Raw genomic sequence first — 26,604 nt, 5'->3', positions numbered from 1 at the left:
GGGGTGTTGATAGCGATAAGAGAAGGGTGGGATGCCAAGCTGGAGGAGGTAATCACAGATAAAGAAGGAACGTATGCATTCGCAAATGTGGTGCTAGAAGGTCTGCGCATTACACTTGCGTCAGTATATGCACCAAATATGGGACAGGAAGGCTTCCTCAGGGATGCCCTGGGAAAACTAGAAGCCTTCGCAAAGTGAGAGGAGATCCTGGGGAGAGATTTTAATATGGCATGGAATCCACAAGTGGATAGAAGCTCAGGGAGTGCACATGGCCAAGGGGCACCCTCAAAACGCCTCAAACAGCAGATGGACCGGATGGCCTTAAATGATGTGTGGAGGGAATTGAAGGGGGAACAACAAGGTTATTCGTACTTCTCACACGTTCATAACTCCATGTCAAGAATAGACTATTTCTTGGTTTTAGTGGGGCTCATGGGCAAGATCCAAGGGCTGGAACTGGGAGCTATCGCGCTATCTGACCATGCAGCCCTGTGGCTCGAGCTGAATCTCCCGGGGAAAACCAACGGGCTCTGGAGGCTACCAGGGGACATTATCCAGTACCCAGTAACGGGCGAATCGGTAAGGGAAATGATTGAAGAATACTTTATACAAAATGATACAGGGGAAGTCTCTATGAGCACAGTCTGGGAGGGAAGATAATGGCGCTGACGATCACGAGGGAGAAACAGAGGTATATCTGGGAAAAGGAACTTGAATGCGCAATAACAGACCTACAGGTGAAAATCATGACCCACCCCACTAGAGCATTAAAGAAAAAGCTAAAATACACTCACGGTCAACAAGAGATGCTTCGCACAAAAGGAGCAGAAAAGAGCTTATTATATCTAAGGCAAAGATACTACATAAAAGCAAACAAAGTAGACAGGCTTCTAGCAAGACAACTCTGTGCTAAACAGAAAGAAACAACGATTAAGAACATTAGAGATACGAAAGGGGTACAGCTGACGCGCACTCAAGACATAGGGGAGGCATTTAGGGAATATTACCAGAATCTCTACTCCACAGATCACCCGGATGCAGAGGCACAAGACAATTATCTGAGAACCCTCCACTTTCCACAAATTTCAGAAGAAGACAGACAGGTCCTGGAGAACCCAATAAGGGAGGAGGAAGTTAAAAAAGCTATAGGCGAACTCCCATTAAATAAAGCATCCGGACCCGATGGCTTCACGGCGCTATTCTATAAAAAATATGCAGACTTGCTGATCCCGGTCCTAACCAAACTTCAGAATTAATTTAAAGATAGTGGCAATGTGACCCCTACAATGAACGAGGCAAAGGTCCTAGTATTTCACAAACCAGGGAAAGACCCGTTACTCCCAGCATCATATAGACCAATCTCCCTAATTAATTTGGACGCACAAATATACACAAAAATACTGGCAGCAAGACTATCCCCGCTTCTCCCAAGGTTAATCAATTTAGACCAATCGGGCTTCATCCCAGGAAGGCAAACCCACGACAACCTGAGACGGCTCCATCACCTAGTGGAAAAAATAGGCATAACACACCCCGGCGGTTCTGCTCGCAATTGATGCCGAGAAGGCGTTTGACCGGGTAGAATGGTCCATGCTCTTTAAAACCTTCAAATACATGGGATTTGGGGAACACTTTATAGCAAGAATTAGAGCGAACTATAACTCCCCAACCAGTAGAGTGGCCATCAACGGGGAGGTAACAGACAAGGTAATAATATCAAGAGGAACAAAACAAGGCTGCCCGCTATCCCCCCTATTAAATGCTATCTTTTTAGAACCCCTACTAATGAAAATTAGGGAATCCTCTCACATTAAAGAGAATGACATGGCAGGCTCGCAACATAAGGTGATAGCATACGCAGATGACATGTTAATCGCGCTAGAAGACCCTGGCCGAACGCTACCGACAGTGGTAGAGATGTTGGAAGACTTCGGGGCCATATCCGGCCTAAAAATTAACAGAAATAAATCGGAATTATTAATACTGGCGGGAGACAGGGGGGCAATTGAAAGGGAAGCAAAAGCATTGAATCTTAAGATTGCAGAGGAAGGCATTAAATACCTGGGAATTACACTAACGCACAATGTAGGGCAACTATATGGGGGAAAACTATCCACGGCTTCTCGCAAGCAAATGAAGAGATCTGGCAAGATGGAATCCTCTGATGGTTTCCTGGTGGGGTAGAATTCAAGCGGTCAAGATAACCATCCTCCCAAAGCTTTTATACTACTTCCAAGCGCTTCCGGTGGGGGTCCCCAGATCATTCTTTAAAACTTTATCCAAAGTAATCTCATCGTTCGTGTGGAAAGGGAAAACCCCGAGACTGGCCAGGGCGATTCTAACCGCACCAACCAGGGAGGGCGGACTGGCACTCCCCCACTTCCAGAGATACTTTCAAGCTGCACAGTTAAAGGTTCTTCGGGAATGGCTGGGCGAAAACCCGCAACTGATCTGGGCGAAACAAGATAGGGCAGTAGCAAGAACCCCGCTGGTTAAATTACTTTGGAAGCAGAAACAACACAGACACCCCAACATAGGGATTAGCGAAATAATGAAGACAACAATGTAGGCGTGGGACAGCCAAACACAAAAAGGTATAATGACCACCGCACTAGGCCCTTTCACTCCCATTTGGCGGAATCCACAGTTCCCGTCGGGGATGGAGCAGGGGGCATTTGACAGGTGGGAGGAAGCAGGAATAACGAAAATTGGGGAAATGTTCATTGACAATGAAGTCAGACCACATGAATCGTGCTACCCACACTCGTCACTCTTCAAACGGGATAAATACAGATACGAGCAACTCAAACACTGGCTGAACTCCCCGGAAATAGCTAAGGCAGCAACGAGAACCCTCACTCCATTTGAGAAGTACGTCATAACCAACTCAGGGGCAAGGAAATGGGTATCGACTCTCAGGAGGAAGAGGTGAAGTGGTCATACATGATTAGATGGAGTAGAACTTTGGGGAAGGAACCAACTAGAAATCAGTGGGTGGACGTATAGACAATGATCCCCAAGATGACTAGATCAGCACAGACAAGAGAAATGTGGATCAAAATAGTCACACAGTGGCACTATACCCCTGATAGACTACATTCAATGTTCCCCAAAACGTCAACTCAATGCTGGAGGGAATGTGGAGAGGTGGGAACTTGGAAACACACCTGGTGGGATTGTAAAGGGATTGTGCCGTTTTGGGAGGAAGTGAAGTGAGAGATGGGGAAAGTGTTTCCAGATGTGGGACGAATGGGAGAGGGAGTCTTGATGTGTGGAATAAGAGACGAAACTGCCAAAAAATACAAAAAAACACAATGGAGATACTTTATGGGTCTACTAATGGTCAACAATAGCTCAGAGTTGGAAAAAGAAAGGCACCCCACTGACTTTGACGTGGCTACAAAAAGTGTGGGATCTATTGGCGATGGAGAAAGTCACCCACATGATACAAGGAACGAGGGACAGGTTTGCAATGGAATGGGGAGGAGTCCTCGAGTATCTCCGGTCAGACTTTATGGAACAATGGTGCCCACATAACATTAAAGTAGCAGACATTTTCAGTGCATTATGTAACCCCCGTAACCCGGTCTCGAGTGCCCCGTGGGGAGGGTGGGGGAAGTTGGGGGGAGGGTTCATTTTGTTTGTTGTAAATTGATATGCGAAAACCAATAAAGACAAGGTTTAAAAAAAAAACAAGGAATAATAATACCCTGAGAGAAGGGGAAGCTTAGAAGATTTTTCCTATCTGAAGAAGAGGATGTCAGAAGGAATGGACAGTATGAATCAGAAAATATACCAGAGAGTCAAATCAATAAACCAGTGTGACAAAGCAAGTTGAGTTCTACTTCACCCAGAGAGAAAGGCCACCTGAATAATAGTATCCTTCTAGGATACACCAGAAGTAGTAAAAAGATTCTATATCTTGGAGAAAAAAAATCCCAAAGAAGGATACAAGGAAAAAGGAAAGATACAGAACATAACAGAAGAGTTACAGAGACTAATAGAATAAGTTACAAGAGACTATATTATAATTTCATATCAGCAAATAAGTCTACAGACTGGTAGAAAAATTACCTGCAAGGAGAAGGGAGACATTCTGCGCATATATGCTAGTTTTCTTTAGGACATTCACAACTGACTAACAAGCACCTTAGTTACAATTATAGGCAGGGACCACCCATAGAGATAGGGAAAAAAAGGCATTTTTTTTACTTAATAAAAATTCGCAAATCATGTCCTCACAGAGTCTGTGTCCGCCTTCTGACTCACCATAGAGACTACACGGCTCTCTCGCGATGTCCTCTAGAAATTGGTATTCCTTTCCTCGTGCAACATTTGTAAATGGTTTCAACTTCATGATTCGATATCAGTTTTCAATTTAATTTGCTAAAGGCTGAGCATTCGGTGTGTGGAGATGTAACCCATGTCTAAACATGCCATCTGGCCCTGGCGATGAGTGCTAATACCTTTTTGCAAAAGGGGAGAATAATACCAACTACTTCATTGCCAGCTACATAGTCAACCTCCCTCGCTTGCTCATGATTGTTAACTTGGCTTGGTGATAATTAAGTGCTGGTATAGACTGCTTTTTCTGTTGGCACAGATGCAAAAATAATGTCCTTAATAGAGACCACTACATTACTCCTCGCGGGAAAAAGCAAACTTGTAAAATTGCTAAGAACATCACAGCAATTAACATTCTAGATATAAAGGATACATTTCATGAAAATGTAATGAAATAACAAGGAAAATATATTTACCTGAGCTTGGATTTTGAGAGGGACAAACTGGAAAAACAAAACAAAATTGTATGAATTTACCAAATATTTAATTAACATAAGTTTACATAAAGTCCTTTGCAGTGGGTGGATTCCTAAATGCAGACCAGAAACTACAAAACGAAACAAAACAATTATTGATCTTATCTGCCCCTCCAGAATTGAAATCAGTGTTCTGTGGACATTTGTATTGGATTTCCAAGCTCGAGCTAAACATGAGCTAAAAGTCACGCAAACCATCAGTAAGTACGACTTGCTTGCAGCAATATTTGCTATAAATATGTCCTTCCATGACTTCGGAAACTAACAAAACGATTACAAGAATGGAGGTAGTGTTTGGGAGGAATAGAGAGGTTTCTCTTTTATAGCAGAGTAACTGGTATATCTTTACTTGGGTATGCTCACCAACTATGTTCAACATTTAATAATCAATATTTTGGGAGGAAATATTTACTTGAATACCTCAATTGAACACATTTTGCGGTACATTACAACCAACGTAATTATGTTTTATTAGCATCAAAAGAATCTTAAAACAGAGGGCAGCATACTGGGCAGCAGCAGACTAAGACCATGTTCCACCATATGAAACATTCTTACAGGTTTTTCAGTGGATAGCAAAACCAAATGTTTGGGATTCACCATTGAAGCAGGTGAGGGTGGTTGTCAAGTCTTTCTCCTTGTATAGTCTGAGGTTTAGACATATTCTGCCATTTACTGCCAAAGAATATGAAGTTAATGGCGGTTAGTGAAGATGGTAACTCATGTCTATATTTGACAAATGACATCCATGTTGGCTACATACCAATCAACCAAAAGCAAAAAGCAATGATGCCTCAGCTCCAACTCAAAATAATCCTTTGAATGTGGCACTACGTCAAAAGATGGATCCAGAGCCGACACTGATATCCCATCAAAGGCAATAGCCTGTTCCAAACAAGCTATCTGTCTGATTCACAAATGCCAGTCATTAATCAAGAATAAATACAATACCTGCCTTCTCAATATAAATGGTAACAACATAAACTATGTAGCACTCTATTTGTGGAAACTCATGATAAGCGTCTATTCATGTGGCTAGTTAAGACTCCAGTTTGGTTTTGGAGAATGACGCTTGCGCCACAAAATTGCTGAAACCTTTGTTGCAGAAATGAGAGAGGGAAGGGGTTCTGAACTGAGAATATCTAGCTGGCATAGCAACCAGCAATGACCCAGCATGAAAATGCCAAATCACCAAGTTTCTTTTTCCAAATTCCTCTGCTGTGCTACCCAATGAGGAGCAAGTCGGGTGCCAGTCTTTTCTTCCCAGCCGCACACTTCTTTGTAAGGTTGTGATACTAGGTTATTTCCCAACTTCCTGGACATTTGGGCTGCTAAAACCCAATTTGTGCTTGGAATTACAGGTGCGTGCAGGTTTTGGGCTACTTTTGACTGCCTCTCTATGCCCATCCACCCAAAAGCCCGCTCTCATCAATGTGGCTTTCCCTTTAAACTCTCCTTTAGGCAGAATATTGTAAATGCATGTGTATTCTCCAAGGAAGAGTCTTAATGAAACATTAGAGTCTTTTTGAGTAAGAAGATCCCACACTCAAATCTGCCCAACAACTGTCATGGGAAAAACACTTGGGTGGAGAGTTCCGCAATATGGTGGCAACCAGAGGAATGCTAATAAGACACTAAGGACTCTAAGTCTCTTGAGCTTTTCTAAACAGGGGAGGGGGTGGGACATGCCTGTATCTGATTTTTGATTTTTTGATATTATTCATCTTTTAAAATTTGGTTGTCTGAGTTGGGGGCCTTGCCCGCTTTCTATCCCTTGGTGACATGTTTTGCTTATATATCAGGGGATTTCTCTTTGTTTAGTGGTTTAAGCTACTTCTGAGTGAACTTCAGGAATTGTTTAGCTCATGTTGCCAGTGGTCTGCCTGATAACCATAGATGGCACCTTAATTTGATTAAATGTGTCTTAATCGGTTAAAGGTTTCAATGGCCCAGAAGACTACCATCTAGTTAAAAGGGGTATGTGAAATAAATGTTTCATTCATGCCATTGACGACTGGCATCTTATTCATGTTACAGACAACCTTAACAAAACAAAAGGAGTGGCAGCTGCAAGATTGGTTTTGAATGAATTTTAACCCCCGACACTGCCCTGAGCAAACCTCAGGGCCATCATCCTCAGCCAGCCAATTCACTACAGAAAGGGGAAATACCATATGCAAATCAGGCTAGATCCCATCCCTAAAGGGGAAGACCAGCCCAAACCAGGTTATAAATGGGGCTTACAGTATGTTAAGGCCTAGTTTAAGGTTTTGGAAGATGCCGCTGAAGCAGAAGCTCTCAGCATGATTGTACTTTGAATGTCCTATTTGCCCAGGTTTGAACTCTCCTTCTAAAAGAGCTGCAATACTGGATAAATTAATAGACATGATCTTGGAAAATAAAATACATTTAAACAATTCCCTACACTTTATTTGATTGTATTCTTCTAAAAAATGGCTATTGTCATCCTGATTATTCATAAAAGTAGTTTTGACATTATCGTAAGAAAAACATTAAGGTTAAAAGGAGACATTTTTCATGGTGTAAACAGTGTCAACTACTAAAACATTCTAATCATGCATGCTCCAAAAGAAATGCAAAAGGGATTTTGACAACGAATCCCACTTCACAATGGGGTTCTCATAATGAGAAGGTTGATTGAAGCATTCACACTGACTCTCTTCTGCCAATAAGCTCTCAACAGCCATTGTGATAGATATAAATACTAAAGCTACGAGTAGGAGACTATGACTACATATTTGATATCCATGTTCTGTCACAGATGGCCTCAGGAATACTCCAACTCCTAATGATGGTTCAATGTTTGTTATTATGAATTTCAAGTAGGTCCAACTAGAGGCCGTCCCCCTCTTCCTTCCCCAGGTCTCCCTACACCCTATCTCAGGCTTCCCTGGTCCCCAAGATAATCATTAGAGACCAGTAACCCCTACTATCTAGAATCTGGCTAGCTAGGGATGAGGGTCAAAAGGCAACCACCTTATCTAGCTTACACCCTCTTGTGTCGTCTAGGTTTAGCCTGAGTTGGTGTACCACAAGATGAATGGTAATGATAAATCTGTAGATTCATGTTGTCCCGTGAGTTGTTTGTATAATGTGACTCTGCATGTACATTTGGCGCCCTGATGCCTGCGGGCTCCGGCGTGGTAGACATAAATAAATAATGTGAACTGGTGTCTTTTAACCGCCAGGTCTCACCTGATGTTTCCCTCTCATTCTTGTACACCTTACCCTGATGTTCTGTTCTTCCTTTCCCTTTCTTCTACTCACCTCTCTTCTTCATTGTACTCTTTATTTTATCTCCCTCTCTCTCAGTCTGTCCCTCTGATGTTACTCAGCCTCACATCTACTCATATTCTCCCTCTACTTTCCACTCCCTTTTCCTCAAGTCTCCAGTCTTCCCTCCACTACTCTCTACTCCCCACACCTACTATTCTCCACTAATGTCCATTCGCTCTTCACTACTCTCTACCCCACATTCTCTCAGTTGGCTTCCTCATACGCTCCTCCCAAACACCCTTCTCAGTCAGCCTCACTCACTCCCCTACACTTTTCCTTAGTCTCCTTCATCCACCCCACAAGCACTTTTACCACAAGTACCACTTTCTCTCACCAACCAATGCCTCACCTTGCATACGCTTTCTGTATGACTCTGCCATGCTTCGCTCCACCACCTTTCCTCTGCCTGGTCTCTCGGTCCACCTGATCCTCCCTTGACCTCACCCAAACAACCCATAAATCCTTGTACTTCCTGCCCCTTTTTATCTTCCTCCTCCTCCCCCTTCCATTGACTTTAACTTGCAGTTTGAAAGGGCTCAGGACCCATACCAAAATACAGTTCGCAGAGTAACCCTATGTACCACGCTCTAAAAATCTCCAACTCACTCAAAGTAGAAGAGGCATGAGATTGATTTCAAACCAGGCACTCATAGAAGCTATACTTGTTGGAAATGCTGATCACACATCCAGATAAAATCGGTGAAAATTAAACTAATATTTGGCAATGGAACCAAAAGTGGGCGAGAAAATTGCAAAATTGTACTGTGAAAATGATTTGCAAAAGGCTGAATACAAAGTTTTGTACTCATGGATAGGTGACGAGACTGCTTCTGATTACATATGGCGAGAATGATCAGAAGGATGAGGATAGGAATTATGTTCTTGGGGCAGGCTCCTAAACAAAGAGTTTGTCAATGTGCTTGGGTACACAGAAAGTTTCCCAAACCCATGCATAACTAGAAAGCCACACAAATGCCTGCTTGCAACAGACCATAGGCACCTACAAAGAGTTCAACAAATTTGACTATACCTCTCCGCCAAGACTGACGGATTTTGACTGGGATGAAGAAATGTGAAATTTTTACAGGAAGATGTGCTGGCATTGCCACATTCACCAGTCTAGAAGATAAAGCAATGTCAGTACATTTGATGCACTTTATGTACTCTAGCATTGGATAATACTACATGGCAAAACGTCTTTGCTAGCAGATCCCCGGTGCTCGCACATGCTTTACGTTTACGGTTAACACTGATACATGAAGGATTTCCCAGGACTCCACCCTTTTCTCCCTCAAAACTCAACATGTACTTACTAGTAAAGATGAAGCTTCTGGATTACTTCATTATGCGTGTTTATAATTATGTTGGTATGACACAGCTAATGACAAACTGTTTCGCTTGACTTGTCAGGCCAACATTTCATCGATTCTTGACCATATGTGGCCGGATTGCAAAATATAGATCATAACTGAATACAATAAATAAGTGATCACAGAAGTGGGCGCTTTGAATAAAGACAGCCATCAGGAGATTTGGCAAATGGTTTTGATTTAGTTATAAAACATCCAGAGGTTCTGATGAATGCAGACCTTAGCACCGCCCATCACGTTGCTGAAGTTACCAAGATATGTTTCTTTCATCTGTGATTGTTTCAAAGGATATTACATCTGCTTATATTCTTACACTTGGTATCACCATGTTAGCCCTGGTTATGTCACACAAAGACTACTTGATTGGCACATATCCTGATCTCCCTGCCTGGGAATAAATAGTATGTAACATATCCAGCACTGATACTTCTTACTTGTTTGCCAGTACCGTACCAGATGAATTACAAAATGGTCTGCATAGCCCACCAAGCATTTTAATGCCAAAGATTTGCTTTTCAGAAAAATCCATTTTGTATAGTGTACTGGTGCTTTACGGCTAGATTTGCACTTTACAAATCCCATACATATATACATATGGTACATACAAACATTATGCCACTTCCCATACTCTTAACTCTTTGGCTTATTAGCTTCAGTACCCACATTTCAACATGATTGTCTACTGACTTACGTTTCAATTCAGGGCTCGCAAAATCGAATAGCTCACAAGCCTTTGTAAGTGACTTCAATTCAGCTCTCCAACTACGTCAATGCCTAGTCTGGGATGCCCAATGGAAGCCCTTATTTATATATTTTTATGACAAGTTCATAAATCTGGATGATGAACCCTTATATAACGCCCCTCTCTTTGAATCCCCCTGACCTCACTGAGCCAAGAAGTAGGTTTGTTTTGCAAATTAAAAGATTTGTTAGAAAAATTAAACAATATATATATATCACACTTTTATGAATAAATTAATATTTGATAGCACTCTTATGAATATGACAGTGATCAACAATGGATAATATTACACTAGCACACTTCTTTAATTACTTAGGAGTTGGTATAGAGAGGATAAGATAGCAGAGAATACTTTGTATGGTTTCAAGGAAAAGCAATGATGGAAAGAATGCAGCACAGAAATAAACTGATACGGTTTCAACAAGAGATAATATGATCACTTTTCCCCTTGTGGCAATTCACTCCCCCCCTTATGCAATATAAGAGATGGAAAGAAGAGCACACAGTTCTCAGGAATACAATCAAAATGCAATTCAAATTCCAGTTCCCCCCTAGCAAGCTTAGAACAACCGGTATGCTTTTAAACAGTCAAAAATACTTTTACATGTGATTTGCAATGGAGTGAAAAATATGCTAAAAATGATTTTAATTCCCTATAGGAGATTCAGGGTAGGTGATAGCTACTTTGAATTAGTTCAGGTCAACACTAGCAATGATTCAGGAATGATTATCAGAGTGAAAACGAATTTCAGCAGTTGCAAGCAAGAAACAGCTATTTTTTTTACAAGTGGTGAAATGGAGTCAAATTGCAATTTGCGGCACTTTTTCCGAGTGCGTCGATCGCGATTACGGAGAAACTATTAGGTTCATTGGAAAGCTCAGGTTCTTAGCCTTAAAATGAAAGTTAAAACTTGCTTCTAGGAGATATGGTTCAAAAGATACAGATGTTTTTGTGGAGGTAGATTTTCAGAAATTAAGTAAAGATTCAGAATGGCAAATGACACTTTCACAGCTTTGAAATCACAGAATGGACACATGATTTCTATGTAGTTCTGGACAGGTGGATACTCACTCCTAATTTTGGACTGGAATAGGCCGCCACTGGTTCTGCTCACAGCGTGGCCTCTGGTCTGGGTCTGGCACTGCACAGCGGTCCGGGTTTGACTGCTATCGGCACCGCACAGCGGTCTGGTCTGGTCTGCTATCGGCACCGCACAGCGGTCTGGTCTGGTCTGCTATCGGCACTGCACAGTGGTCTGGTCTGGGTCTGATGGGTTCTGGATACAGCTCTGCTTTCTGGGTCTGGTTCTGGCACAGAGTGCTAGCCAGAAGCAGAAACAGCACAGCCCGGCTGTTTTATTCTGATGTGCGCCTTGGAAGTCTGGGGTAAAATCAGTTTGCAAGATTGGAAGGCCAGCTGAGAAGAGTTCAGCTTGCAGTAGGCCCTCTGCTTCAAAGTTCTGGAATCTGGAGTCTGGTTTTCTTGTGCAGAGGGTCCCGCCAATGTTCAGGTGATGAGTGAATCTGGAAGTTCCTCCCACTAAGCCTTGCCACCCTTACTTATAGCAGAAATTGCATCACCAAACTGGGGGTGTGCATGGGCATAACTAAGCCTGCCCCTCACAACTTATCATTGGCCAAATTCTCCTCTCTCCCTTGATTGGGGGAAGGAAATGGAGTTTCATCGTGATGAGGTATGTTTATGAGTCAGAGAATCCTCCCCTTGTCGCTTTGCACACAAATCTATTTTTGATTCAAATGCATATTTATCTATGTACCATTTATCTAATATTATATGTCCAGTTAACATATTTTCTGTAGCGCCAAACCATCCGATCCCTGTCTTTGTAAGATGTTGTGTCCACTTCTGACAGAATTCTGCCCTTTTCATCCAGAACACAATATCAAAATTTTTCCAGAATTTACACAAATGTGCGCAAGGAATATGGCCATCAGATGATGAAGTGTCAGATTTTTAACATACAGACATTTGGAGTAATACCCTATTTTCCGCTACTACCCCCCAGAACATACCACAGAGTCCTAACACCTCTTAAAATGTGCACAGAAAAATCACAGGAATAATGATATTTATATAATTTTGACAATTTTGTACTATGAATTATCCATCTTTTTTAAATTATGCTCTGGCCCAGATGGGTGTGGTTAAGTCCCAAAGCACATGGGGGAATTTCTGGTTTGTCCACTTCCTCCAAGCTCAGCTGGCTCACAGAGGCAGTGCCCCTCCCAGTTCCTTCCAAGAGGAAGCCATTTACGACCTCCTGATTTAGCAATTGCTTTGAGCCCAGGGAAGTTCTTTATTCTGTTTCCCTGCAGTCCCAGGTACCCCTCCCCTGATTCAATCAGAGAGGTGTAATCTCCTTTTGGTGGGGGCAGCAGAAGGCAGGCCAGGCCTGTGAATGCAGTTGCTGGCCAAGTTTCAACTCCTGTCGGGGGTAGTTGCCGGGCAGAATTCAATCCCTTTAAGCCAGGCTTCAGCCCAATGTCACTTTTGTTCCAATTTTTCTTCATTCAAACTAACATTTTTTACACCTGCAGCTAGAACACTGATTCTAAGTTCAAAACTATGACATTTAAACAGTTGCAACCTATGTGACACTCAAAAGTAGCCAGTTTTGTTATGAACATTATTTTAGGCTCTTCATCTTTCCAGATTTTGTATGCACACAAGACTTCATTCTACTAGACGTCTGCTGGTGTTCAGTAAGATTTTTGAATATCTTGCAATGTTTGAAATAGGCATTTTGAGCTTGCATTCAGAGAAACAAAGGTGATTTCAAAGCGCTTTTTGAGCTAACAGGCACTGCTGTTTTTCCTTTGGCACTACTTTCACTCATGGCGCTTCTGGCCCATCACGCTAGCACTGGTGGGTGGCAGGTCAGGCGACCATTTTGGTGTGTGCAAAACTGCGTGCTTTTCCTGGATTCTGGCGCAAATGTGGGCTTTTCGGCCATCTTGGATTTTCTAAACCCACAGCACCAAATGTTGCAGCATAATAACTCGGAAGAGAAAAGAAAATGGGCGAACCCTCTTTTTTAGGGGGCCTGACTCGAGAGGGTTGAGAAGTATACAGATACGTGGGGGTAGAGTCAAAGGCTTCCCAAGCCAATAGCGTGACAGGAGGTCGCTATAGCCTTGCAAAAGGAGCTAGATAACTGCTAACTCAGAACAAAGAATCACCGTGGATGAATAAAACATTATAAATTTATTAAACAGGAAGACATTTTTGTGCCATAATCTGGCATATATGCATACATTAAATCTGCATTGTGAAGGATTAGTATACAGTGGTGACAGTCTATTTTATGTGTTGTTTTATATCACAACACATTGACGTTGTCGACACTTAAGTTTGTGTTTCTGGTTCGGTTGATAGCTGACAAGGGCAGAAGCTGATAGAGATGGAAAAGCGCTGCACTGAAAATACCGAACTGTCTTCAGGACTTGGAGGTCGAGTTCAGACCGGATGAATGAGTGATATGTCGTCCTATGGTAAAAGAGGCTGTGTTAAAAACGGTGAGAATAGAGTATCCACTAATGGTGAGAAGGGCAAGGCAAACGGACCTACCGTGTGGACGTTGATAGGCGCCATGGCTGTTTGAGTGAATAGCGGCTGCTGGAGTTAGCGGCCGGGGGGGGACGATCTGCAAATGTCAGAGGCCCCAGTCTAAGTAAAAGAAGGTCAAAAAATTGATACGAAATAATCATAAGGCAGTGGCTACAACAAGGACTAACTCGTGCTGCTATGTCCAGTGAGCGGCCGTGACTCAGAGTTTGTAGATGAGGAGTGCTCGAGTCAACAAGTGAGTGGGAGTTGCAGTACTGATAATTAGTGGGGAGTCCGTGACTGCGTGGTGCTGGGATATGCAGGTGGTGTACAGAGGTACCTAGCCTAAGTACAGAGGACAAAACCACGAGTGAAACGTTGGGATATGGTTGTGACCAGAGAAGGTGGTACCAGCAGCGCGGGGAATTACGGATCTTACCTGTGACTCTACCCCCACGTATCAGCATAATAACTCGAACATGGGTCAATACACCTGACACATTGGAGAGTAGTTTTTATACAGGGCGAGCACCATTTGCATGATACTCGATCTTGCTGGTGAGCATGGGGATGTAAGAAACTTATTTTCATTTACTACACACACACTTTGTTTGCACTAAATGGCAAATACAGGTTTCACTTGCATGCTTGACAGCATTGCAGCAAATATGAAGTGTGCTTATGGTGACATGCACCATTTTACAAAAAGCACTGGTAAATATTTCGTCACCAGTCACATTTGGGCAAGTGCATTTCTCTTAGGTCGAGTATGTACAGTGAGGAACTCGCCCTGCAGGTCAAAATGGTATTTTTAAGAATTTGCAAGGCCTGCAACTATTGTACATTTTTTGAGTTTCAGTTGGAGGCCTATATCCAGGAGTCATTGATTACCCTTGATGACCCTCTGAGCCAAAAGCCAGCAAAGTCGAACGCCTGTTGTTACCAAAAGCCAGGACGCATGTCCAGTTCAGGAGATGTTTCCAGACCATTGCCTCCTGGAGCTCAGTGGCCAGGTCCATTAACTCCTCCCCCCTCACTGTAACATTTTTCAATTCTTCAAAGACATCCCAGACCTTTCTGGGGCACAATGGATTGACCCCAAAGTGGATGGGATCATCCACTTCATCAAAAATGTAATCTATTTTTGTAATGAACTCGACCCTAGGTAGCCGTGCGTATTCTTGAGGAGCGATCAGTGGCATTGGTGGAATGAACTGGTGTTGGATGAACTGTGTTGAGAGACGAAGAGGTGCAGCATAGTATCGGTTCCTCGCCCACAACAGCCGTGGCAGAGACTGTAGGCGCATGGTTGCAGACCTTTCTGACAGCTAGTCTGAGCACAGTGGACACTGATGGTGCCATCGGCTACAGGTGCAAAAGACATTGGCGCTGTGGCCTTGGCAAAGTTGTCCAACGTCTTGAGCTGAAAGGACTCCCATTACTCCAGCGTGGAGGAATGGGTTACCTCTGGTGCCTTTTCCTCGGACGAATCCCTGTACAGAAGCCTCCTCTTGCTGGAGGATGAAGAACAATAGTGCCTGGACTGTTCTTCAATTCGGCACCCTGCACCGGTGACCTCAAACGTGTCTGTATGTCACCTTTTTCCAGTGTGGACAAAGAAACAGTTTTGCAGCCCTCTCGTGAAGTGCCTTGGGATGCAATGGTGGCCACTACCTGCAATTTTGCATGTCATGGCCTTCCCATCAGACAGTATAAACTAACGATATGGGGTCCGAAACAGATATCTGGCATCCAGTCGATGCAGGGTTTAAAACCCATGGCCTTTGATAGGTTTGGCATTGTAAAACCATCGAAACGTCTTAAGACAAGCAGTATTCATGAAAGAAATTAACCAAGGTCACAGAGCGCGCCACCTCAATATATACTGGCCCCGACCTCATGTCCGGTGGGGGGAACATAGAAGTGTACAGCGGAGCTTCGCTGCACCGGTATTCTGATGGCAGAAATGTTTCCTAAGAGAAGCTGTAGTAGGGGGTGGATATCAAAGATGAGAAATCTGTGGTTGGAAAGAATCCATTAGAAACCAGGATTCCTTTTCATGGCTACGAAATGAATATAAAATGATGTAACACTCCCCTGAATATATCAAATGCTAGATCCTTCACTGGGTTCTCACTCTACTACCATTTGCAGATGGGAGTTAGATCTCTGCATGGCCAGACCCTATGGTGAGATTAGGAGGAACAGGAGTAGGGCCATGCATGGCTGTTCTGCTTCTAGTAGCAGTGCAGTTTCAGAATCCTACCAGGAGCCAGAGGCAAGGGGAGCTAGGGTGGTATGGCCTACACTGTGGAAGTAATTGCTGAAACTTCACACAATCCATATGTACTCCGCTAATAAAGGAGATAACTGAGGAGCAGGAATACCTGGAGCAGTGCTCTGTTCCAAACCCTAGACAAGGCGAAGATGGAGGGCATTGTGTAAATAAGTTATTCCAGCCACCCATCCGCAGGAACATAGCTGGGGATGTCTTTGCAGGATCCTGGTATAGGCCACTTAAGTCTGCTGAGGCCCACTATGAAGAGTAGGATTCACACAGATACCTCGAAGCACAGAAGCCAAACTCTGCTAGAGATCTAAATGAACAGAATTCAAGGCAACTCAGCCTCTGGTGAACTCAGCTAGAGCTCTCAATGAACAGGGTTCAAAGCAACTCAGTCTCTGTCAACGATTGGGGGAAAGGATGAGAAAAGCTCAGTCAGTGCATCCCTTGCTCTTTGAAGGATGATGCAGCCTGCCTGTGGGGACTCTAGGGTAGGATGACAAATTCATTTCACACATATGGTTTTGTTTAGCTTCCATTATGGGGCATATGATATATGATATGGTAGTTATAACGCACCTGTACACAAGTGTTTCTAGGAGCCACAAGACAAGGGAGGGACGACACAGGGAGGACAAGACAAGTGATCCTACTAGTCCTTGTGTTACTCGGATCGTGCAAGTGTGACAATAGAAGGGGAAGGAGAGGGGGAAGTGCAAGAGAGGAAAAGGGGGGCGTGCAGCCAGGGCAGCGCAGCTCTAGGTAAATGAAGGAAGCAGGCGGGCTGTAGGGTCACAGTAGGCCAGGAGGTAGTGCAAGGAAAACCGTTTGTGGAGGAACGTGGTACCCAGTGAGACTCCGAGGGAACCAAGCAACCAGTCTGCACAGCAGACAAGTTAGCAAAGGAGGGAGAGAGAGAGAAGGGAGAGGAGAAAATGAGGGTCTTGAGCTGCTTCTGGAACTTCAGGTGGTAAGGCTCAAGTCTGAGAGGGGCAGGGAGGCCATTCCAGAGGGAGGCACCTGCAGAGGAGAGATATCTACCCCCACTCTCTGCCTGGATAAGTGTCTGACCCTCAGAGAGTTGGAGATAGCTGACCGAACGGCTCTAGAAGGAAGGTATTTTGGAAGAGAGGGTTGGATGTAGTGCGGGCCCAGGCCCCAGAAAGACTTGTGGACAATGCAGAGGGTCTTGAATTTGATCCTTTGAGTCAACAGAAGCCAGTGGAGAGATTTCAGGGCTGGAGAGATACGGCCCCTGGGCTTCAGGTCAAAGATAAATCTTGCAGTTCTGTTATGGATTAGTTGTAGGGGGCGAAGAGTAGAGGTAGGCAGATTGAGAACGAGGCTGTTGCAGTAGTCCAGCCTAGAGGGATCCAGGGCGCTGGAGACAGTGAGCTTCTGGGGGAAAGTGAGGAAAGGTAGAATACCTCTGAGGAGGTGCAGCTAGAAGAGCGCCTTTTGGGGAAGGTCAGTGATGTGAGGAGAATAGGAGAGGGTGGAGTCGAACATGACGCCAAGGTGTCTTGCCTCACAGGAAGTCGAGGGTGAAGGGCCAGTGAGGGTGGCCAGAGTGAGAGATGGCGGGAGCAGAGGTCCCAATCAGAAGGATCTCTGTCTTACTGGCATTACGGTAAAGATCGTTGGAGGCGCACCAATCCTGAATCACGGAAATACAGTCAAGAATGAGCAAGGTAGGAGAGGTGGCTGAGGAAAACCTGAACGAGAGCTTATTGACATCCGTATAATACAGAGTTAGAAGCGAAGGAAGAGGTCAGGTGGACCAAAGGGGCCAGATAGACATTGAAGAGCCAGGGTGAGAGGATAGAGCCCTGGGGACATCACATGTGGAGAGAGGTGGTGGAGAGAAAGGACCCAGGTGGACATGTGATGGGACGTCTAGGAGGAAGGAGATCAGCCAATCCAGGGCCGATCCGTGATGTCCAGGTTCACACAGAGTCTGTTGATCAGGGTGGCGTGATTGACCGTGTAGAAAGCAGAGGAAAGGTCAAGGAGGATGAGGATAGATGGAGAGCTGGAGTTGAGGTTAGGAAGCAGATTTTCATGGATATTGAGGAGAGCAGTTTCCGTGCCTCTGGCGCCAGACTGATGGTCATGGAGGCAGCCAACAGATTCAGTGTGGAGGGTAAGCTGGGAGATGGCCAGCTTTTCCAGGATTTTGCCCAGGAAAGGTGTGATAGAAATCGGGCAATAGTTTGCTGGGTATGTTTGATCGACAGAAGGCTTTTTTTAGGAGGGGGTGCACAAAGGAGTGCTTGAGGAGGGAGCGGAAAGATCCAGTGGTGAAAGAGTGATTGCAGAAATCGGCCAAGGCTGGAGCGAGGGTACCAATGTGGTCCTTGATGGTTCGGGAGGAGCAGGGGAGCACCTGTTTGGGCGGCACTTTCATAGATCGGACTTGTCTAGAGACATCGTCAGGTGTTGTCAGAGCAAAGAAGGAAAAAGGAAGAGGAGAGGGAGAGAATGCCAAAGGGGGGCCTGAGGGAGGTAGATGGAGGGGAAGAGGAAAGTGAGGACAGGATGTCCTGAGTTTTACTGGGGAATGGAGAGACCAGAGCCATACAGAGGGCCTGGGAGGAAACAGGAGAGGTGGAGACTGCAGTAGGATTAGCCAGCTCCTTGCAGATTTTAAAAAGTTTGGCCATGTTGTTAGAGGCTGCCGAGATACGGGCTTGGATATGGACCCTCTTCTTGGAGAGATTTAAACCAAATACAAATTTTATTTAAAAAAATAGAGTCTATATTGGCTTTGGAGCAGATGCAGGCCAATTTGTCAGAGGATGCGTCCGAAGCCCTCCACTTCCTCTCAGCCACACTGCACTTGCGTTTCAGGGCGGCGAGTACAGACTCGTACCAAGAGGTGCACTTTGAGGAAGGCTTCAGGCGGATTCTCATGACAGGGGCAAGGATGTGCAGAGTGTTGGAGATAGAAAGATGCAGGTTATAGAGGGCTGTGTCAGAGTGCAAGTCAGCTGCAGGAGTAAGAGGAGCAGAGACAGCAGAGGAAAAGGCGCTCACTGACAAGTTTCATGGGCCGAATGACCGAGAAGGAAGATGGCAGTGCTGGAGAAGAATTTGCTTGAGGGGCAAGAAGTTTCAAGTGAGAGGAGAGCAAAAAGTGGTCAGTCCAAGAGAGAGGAGTGGTGAGAGGGTTAGAGAGGAGGATGTCTGAGGAGATGAGAACATCCAAGGTGTGTTCAGCAGAGTGGGTCAGACCAGGTCCTAGGCCTACATAGGAATGACAGAAGCAGGGACATACTCCGGAAAGATCATGGCCACTCCACCTCCGGGCAGGTTGGTTCTGGGCTCGGAGAGGATCTTGTAGTCATCAGGGAGGAGAGTGTCAAAACTTGTGACAGAGCTGGCTGTGAACCATGGCTCGGTGAGAGTGAGGACATCCAGGTCAAGGTATTCGAGGAGGTGGCAGATGTCAGAGGAATATTTGACAGCAGAGAGAGAGTTGAGAGTAGCTACGTGGAGCAAGTTGCGACATTTGAAATACTTCCGGGGTGGGGTGCAGTAGTTAGGTACCCCCAACGGATGCTGTAAAATGGACAAAGAGGCCAGAAGCAGTAGATCGAGGTGGCCTTGGGGGCCAAAGCAAAGGAGGAGGTGGGCGCCGGAGAACTGGCAGAGGAGGAAGGTGTTAGTAGGAGTGGCAGGAGAAGGGAGGAAATTGATGAGATGCCAGAGACGCCTATTGAGAAGGAGGCTATTGGGCTGAGAGTCCTGGACCATGCCGGTACAATTTAGATAAGACATTGATGATGGTCTTGGAGGAGTGGAAGGGGGCAACATGGACCTCTCACTGGGTGCCACCATTAATAGGAGAGAAGGAGAAGGGAGAGAGAACAGAGACCATATGAGGGGTCCATAGGTCTGGAGAGGGAACAATAAAGAGGATGTTGGTTAGTGTCTGTCTGGCAGAAGCGCTGATGTGGGTATCAATGATAGGGAGGCCTGGGTTGGAGACCAGCATTTCCCTCTTGAACATTTTCCTTCCAGACTTAGTGAGAGAGATAGGATAGGAGATAGAGTAGCAGTTTGAGAAGATGGGAGAGATTAAGAGCACCATACAGGGTGTGAGGAGGCAAGAAGGGAGGGTGAGGGAGTAAAAGAAGCACAGCCCACAGCTAAGCACCACAGGAGGCACCAGAGGGGGAGGGTTCACACAGAAGGAGGCATAAATCAGGCAGCACACCACAGGGGAACGCAGGAGCAGTGTGGATGGAAGAAAGGGACTGGGGGACAGCGCACTGCAAAAACACCCAGATTCGGCTTTCCTAAAAAAGAGGGGAAAAGACTTAGTTTCAACCCAAACAGCAATGCAAAAAGGAAAATCGACTTTCTTAGAGAGATGTGAGAAATGGCCAAGCAATCCAGTTCACTGAGATGCTTATGAGTGGTGAGATGAGAGCAATAGAGTAATTAATGGTGTGGGTCAGTTTAGTGGGGTGCATCGTTTGCTGCGCCCCTGACCCACCACACTCTAGCAGGTGAAGCAGGTTGATGGCTGCAGGCTTTTTGCTACCCCGGCTGACACCGACAGACACCATCTGGAGCTGCTTCTGTGGGAGCTGTCCTTTTGCCTCTGGGTCCTTTGTCGTAGGATGGGCTGCCCTACTGGGTTCACATAAGGTGGCAGAGCATACAATCAGGTGTCGGGGAGGGAGGCGGGCAGAAAGTGGGGATGAGGGTAGAAGCTCCTACAAGCCGTGATGCAGCAGGCCCAGTAAAAGTGGCTCTTTAACTCACTACAGCGCAGGGAGCACACAAGATGCACAATATAATTCAAATTACTCACCCAGATGGCAGTGTGGGAGAACATCATTCCCAGTTACTAATTAGGGTTAGTTCATAGGCAGCACAGAGAATAATGGCAGAGATGCAATGATTCAGGAAGCCTCAGACCGGAAATGCTGCACATAGTTCAAAGAATCATATTTGACGGTAGATGGAAAGGCCATACAGCTGGTCAAAGGGGATGTCCACTCACTGAGGTAGAGTTTTCAGCAAAGGAAAACACATTGCATGAAGGTGAAAGATGAAGGCCCAAGCTATTGTCGGTACTATAATAGCATTAATCTCACCATTTGATGGTATGGGATCCATAAACTGAATAACTGTGGGATACCTGGGAGTGATCACGTTGTTGAAGTGGCCATATTTTCATTGCAAGTGGAATGCCCATCCATATGTCTGGCTCAATGGCTTCCTATCTCCAGCCTGAAGCCTATCCATACCATCACCCTACAAATTGCTGGCCTACTCAGGAAACAACATTAAGCCACAGGCCAGTCAAAATTACATCTGTGGTTTGGTGTGCTCTCCACTTGCTCATCCACCCTCTCATCCTGGAAATAGAAGACTGGCCCCAGATCACTGCTCACCATTCCGCGCCAGGGTCGCAGAGCTAAGAAGTTCGGACTACCTTCTCCATTCCGCAACGGAGAACAACACCCATCAGTGGCACATCCTCAGTTGCGAATATTCCTACATATAACTCTGTGACCTTTCACACTGAGAATAACATCTATGGACTCAAATTGGATCGAACCTTCCAAGGAGAGACCTTTGTTGTGTACACATCTCTTCCCAACAACTCTACCTCTCAATCCATTATCCCAGACAAAGGGACATGACGTTTCTGTTTACAGTTAGAAGTCATAAACCCACTTCACTCGGCAAACCATAACATTCTAAGACAATTAGAAAAAGTAAATGGTTGTACAGTTTATTACCGTACTTGATGTATTTAAAATATTATATAAAGAGGTTGATCAGTACTTACCACATACTGCCACAGCATCCAGAATTCTCTCCATCTCCACCAACATTGTCTGTGTTGACAGATTCAGTTTCACTAGTCGGCATGCTAGCTGTTGTAAGAGAAGACTAGTCTCAGATTTAATTATTTTGAAGCATCATTCTATAATAAAATCGGTTTTAAACACAATGATGTCAGATCTGCATATTCATGAGTAAGGTACTTTTATCAAATATACCAAGTATAATAATAAATGACAAGGTTTCAGTCGCAAAGTTTACAATGTTTGAGAATTCATGGTTTTCGTAGTTCATAAAGTCAATGATAATAACAACATGATATTTGCAAGTATGGTATAGTACATAAGTGCATGTAGGCTAGTCAGCAGAAACATTAAAAGAAATTATGAAGAGCAGATCCTCTAGCTATTTATTTTGTATCTATTAAGTTGTTTCGAATTGCGTCAATAAATTCCATCTAAGACACCTTAGAGTGTTACGATGTTAAACCAATTTAAGTGGCTCACAGAGACAATAGTAATCAGGAGACCCCCGAAGACAGCGCGGTAGCTACGCCATCCCAGCCACGAAGGTGCAGCGAATGGTACAACACTGGTAAAGGATGCAGGAGATGGCGTATGCGGCACCAAAGGGATGCCGTGCTGTCCACAACACTGGCAGGCTCCAGCAGACAACGTCTGCTGGAGTGTCTGCTGGAGTCTGTCCCCCACAGGGACCCACCACCAAATTTAAATAATAAAGGCCACATGAAGGCCTTATCCACTACCCCACCAGTGATATTATTAGTATTATTTTCAAGTCCCTACAGGCCTCGAGTGTTCCAGCTTCCTGGGACCCCAGCAAGGTCCATGTTGGACAAGGGACAAGGGGCAGGGCATACTAGCTCTTTTAAGCCCTCCTATGGCCATCCCCCGTCACACCCCCTGGAGGCAAGTAGTGAGAGGGGTGAGCAGGGCACCATATCCCTGAGGGTCCCTGAGGGATTCAAAAGGGCCCAGTAGAGGGTGAGCAGGGCACCATATGCCTAGGTTTTTGGATAGTGGAAGGGGTGAGAAGGGCACCATATACATGAGCTCTGCAATAGCGAGAGGGGTGTGCCGGGCACCATATCCCAGAGTGTCTTAGAGAAGTAAAGGTAGTAGAGAGGTAGTGGTAATAGTGAAATAAGAACAGTAGTAAAGATAGAGCGAGAACAGCCAGTGAGGGGGAGAGTAGGAGTTGCTGTAGACTGAAATAGAAGTTATAACTAGAGGAACAGTAAGAGACAGGGAACGAAGAGTGCTAGGAAGGAGGGAAAGGAATAGCAGAGGTAGGAGGATAGCTGGAGAGACAAGCAGTAGCACAAATAGGAGTGGGAAAGGAAGTAAGACCGAAAGGTTGAGGTGGAAAGGCGGAGTGAGAGATTGGAGGGACAGTAATGTGGTGGGAGGAGAAAATGAAGAGATCAGTATAGCGAAGGGTCAGGTACTAGAGGGTGTGAAAGGTGTGAGCATGACGCTGGGCGAAAGAATGCACCGTTCCCTAATCCCCGAGTACTAACCGATGACAGGAGAGGGAAAGTTAGAAGTTCCCTACGGAATCAGGTAGCCATCGTCTTAGGGAAAACACCTAAAGCGTAGAGAGAAGAAAGACAGCTAGGGGATACCGATCTGAGAGTTACATCTGGGCTAGGGAGGTGGAAACCAAGCCCGGGAAAGCTGAAGAGAGGAAAGGGGCGGCCCTAGAACCAAATATTCCCAGTCCCTTAGGCCCAGAGGAAAACCAGCCATTCTGACCAGCAAATGTTTTAATAACCACCCTTCAATTAGGAGTCAGCAAGGTAATTTTTGGCACCTCTCCACCCCCACATCACAGTACATTCACCAATTATTTCACAATTGCTTATACAATATCTCTCTCAAAGAGTTTGAAGATTCCTTTGATCATCCAGCTGAACTTCCTGTACTGGTTTCTATTATCATTAGGATGTTTTGCACATCAGCCCAGAGGGATCAATCTTTATGGCTCTGCTCAACAGTAGCTTTAAGATTTCCACATGCAGGTTCGATAATAGTTGTTGGGAAAGAGGGATTATGGGGAAAGGAAGTCTGAATCCTGAACTAACCACTGAGGGTGTCCAGGGATCCTTCATTATGGCCATCCAACACTGGAAAATGAGACTGTCAATTTTCAAATTTCTCAGAAACTGAGATATGGGGTGTTGAAAAAACATTTACTCTGTTTTTTTGCTGCTTACTTGGGGGAGTGCTCCTTGTCACGAGATCCGGCTCTTGCCCAGAAGCCTCTAAAAGCGTGTGTGTGTTTGCCCATCAACTTTTTGGGATGAGACGGACTTACTCAAGGGCTTTGTGAACGCAGGCAGTCATAGTATTAATAATCTCTTTTGAAGGTTCTTCATCAACCTTTGGCAGATAAAGGTGGAGACATTGAAAGGCAAGCTCCTAGCCTTTTCCTACACCTTATGAAAACATTTTGTCCTTGGGGTTTAACCCTGAGTTACCTGGGGATTTCAAGGCATGGACCCCTGCTCACTATCCTCTGAGAGACTTAAATTCACCTTACTGATAGTGCCAAACAAGGCGGAACAACCGGACGGTGGTTGCCGACGGTACTCTTATTCAGAGAGTAATTGCCTGATAATTCAGTGATTGGCTGCCGTGGGGGGGAGGGGAGGAGACTGATATGCAAACAGATTTTCTCATCTGTGATAACTACAGTGAGCTTAAATGAATTGCAGACACTCCTGAGTGGCCAACATCTAATGAGCAGATTATTTAAGCCATGGTTGTTCTCAGTAGATGTTCCCTCATTTTTGTACATTCTGTAAAACATAGGCCTTAGCCCTAAGTTACTAAGAGTAATCCAGATGTGTACCTGTTGATCACTGTGCTTACATGTGTTTGGGGCTGCTGATGGTTAAATTTTTCATAGAAGAATTGCCTACTATTTCAGTTCTGGATACTTCCCTTCTGTGAAATGTACAGTGAACTCTCTCAAATGTGGTTGTAGACACTCCAGAGTGGAAAACATCCCATACAACAGGTAATATCAGCTATGTTTGCTCCCAGGAAAGGGGCTCGTGCATTTTTGTAAATATTTACCAAAATACAACTACCTGCAACAGCCACGTCACATTTTGGACATGGTCAGAGAGCATTCATATACAAATGAGTGGATAAATCCCACTGCATTCCTTATCAGAGACAAGCCCCTGGAACCTTGCTCAAAGCCATGATGAGTTATGTAACACATTCCTATACTGGCCAGAAGGAGAGCAAAGGCTACAACAGGGTTGTGGAATTTGTATAGCCCCATTCACCGGACAAGTTTCTTTTTGTCAGGGACGATTAGATTTAAAACAAATATATGGTCCCTTTCACAAGTAGACTGTAGGTAAAGTCTGTATAGGAGTTTTGGACTTTCAAAACACATGCTCTGAACTATTGGATAAATCAAAGCATCATGGCTACCACGTACTTATTGAATTTTTACCAAGTGTATGTTGTTAACTCGACTGTATTGCTCCAGCAGCTGTGTGTTGCATTGTGGTGAGAAAATTCTATTGCAAGAGTGGCTGGGATTGTCAAGGTTCTCAACCTTTCAAAAGTGCAACCAGTATCCTTTAAAGTTGAAATGCTGGTCCAACTGCAAAAGAATGTAAAGTTCTGGTCAAGGTAAAGGACATTTAGTAGAGAAATTGTTAATACTGGGGGAAGTGGATTTGGCTCAGCGAGCCAATAAGGAAGGATGAATGTAGGTTTGGTCCGGAGCGTCAAAACCCTAGAGAAGTGGTCTCGGCATTTCAGAGCTTATTGGCAGTGAGCAGATTATTCTTGTGGCAGAAATGACAAACTCATGCACTGCCTCAGTTTTTCAAATTATTGCACATCATCTGAAGTAGTGGTCATGCTAAAACATTGTGACAGATTAGTGGTAATAACGTAAAGCTTCTTTAATTTTTGTGTAGATACCAAGATACCATTGTTCTACTCTTCATCCTCAAGACCAGAGAACCACATTTTCAGTTTTAGTAATAAGGATCAAACCTATCAACTTGATTTTAAAGTTTAATGCAGCTCTTTCTCACTCCTTCCACATCGACCAAAGTGAAGCAAGAATGAAGCCAGCTAATAGCCGACAACTGCAGAAAATGGAATGGCTGTGCTGGAAAGTGTGATCTGGAAACTGAATTGTGATAGTTTTGTTTAAAAAATTAATGTGTTTTTCTATTTTCCTCATCATAGCTGAAGTACTTAATTGTGCTGGGCAACTCATATATACACTAATGTTGCCCATGTTAGGCTTTACTTTTTTATTTGTAAGTATAAAACCACACACTTCGATGAACCAGGTTTTAGTTACTACTGAACATGTTGTTTTGCATTAATTAAAGCTGAACATGATGTGCCACATTAACTTATAAAGATGAATCTAACTGCTATATTTGAGAATTTTCAAATGTAAAATTGCATGTTGAGTCTGTGTGTGTCAGCGTTGCAGTCCACTAACCCCATGCAACCCAAAGTGGAGGCCAATCAAACGCTGGGTGTACAAGTCTTAGCTTCCAAGAGTGAATCAAGAACGACACAGATACAGAGGACTTTGATGGAAGTCGGGAGGAATGCACTCAGCTATCTGCCAAGCAGCAACAAACACCAAAAGTAGGTTCAATAGGAGAAGGTCAATATTAACATGCCAATTTAATATTAATATGCTCA

General features: G+C 44.5%; 1 protein-coding gene across 5 annotated transcripts in view; it reads right to left on the bottom strand.

The window, feature by feature from the left end:
• The window catches only part of CACNA1D (calcium voltage-gated channel subunit alpha1 D), a 2,225,258-nt gene that overhangs the window by 1,298,574 nt on the left and 900,080 nt on the right, over positions 1-26,604 (bottom strand). For all 5 annotated transcript variants that reach the window (XM_069643624.1, XM_069643621.1, XM_069643623.1 and 2 more), the window contains exons 10-11: positions 21,891-21,978; positions 4,761-4,787 (exon numbers count right to left, since the gene is read on the bottom strand). In XM_069643624.1, the coding sequence (XP_069499725.1) occupies positions 4,761-4,787; positions 21,891-21,978 (115 nt within the window). The remainder of the gene's footprint in view (positions 1-4,760; positions 4,788-21,890; positions 21,979-26,604) is intronic.

Source organism: Ambystoma mexicanum, chromosome 2p, assembly GCF_040938575.1.
Source record: "Ambystoma mexicanum isolate Mex_15411 chromosome 2p, UKY_AmexF1_1, whole genome shotgun sequence".
NCBI lineage: Eukaryota > Metazoa > Chordata > Amphibia > Caudata > Ambystomatidae > Ambystoma > Ambystoma mexicanum.
The sequence above is the reverse complement of the archived record's forward strand: the minus strand, read 5'-3'. Positions and strand labels throughout refer to the sequence as shown.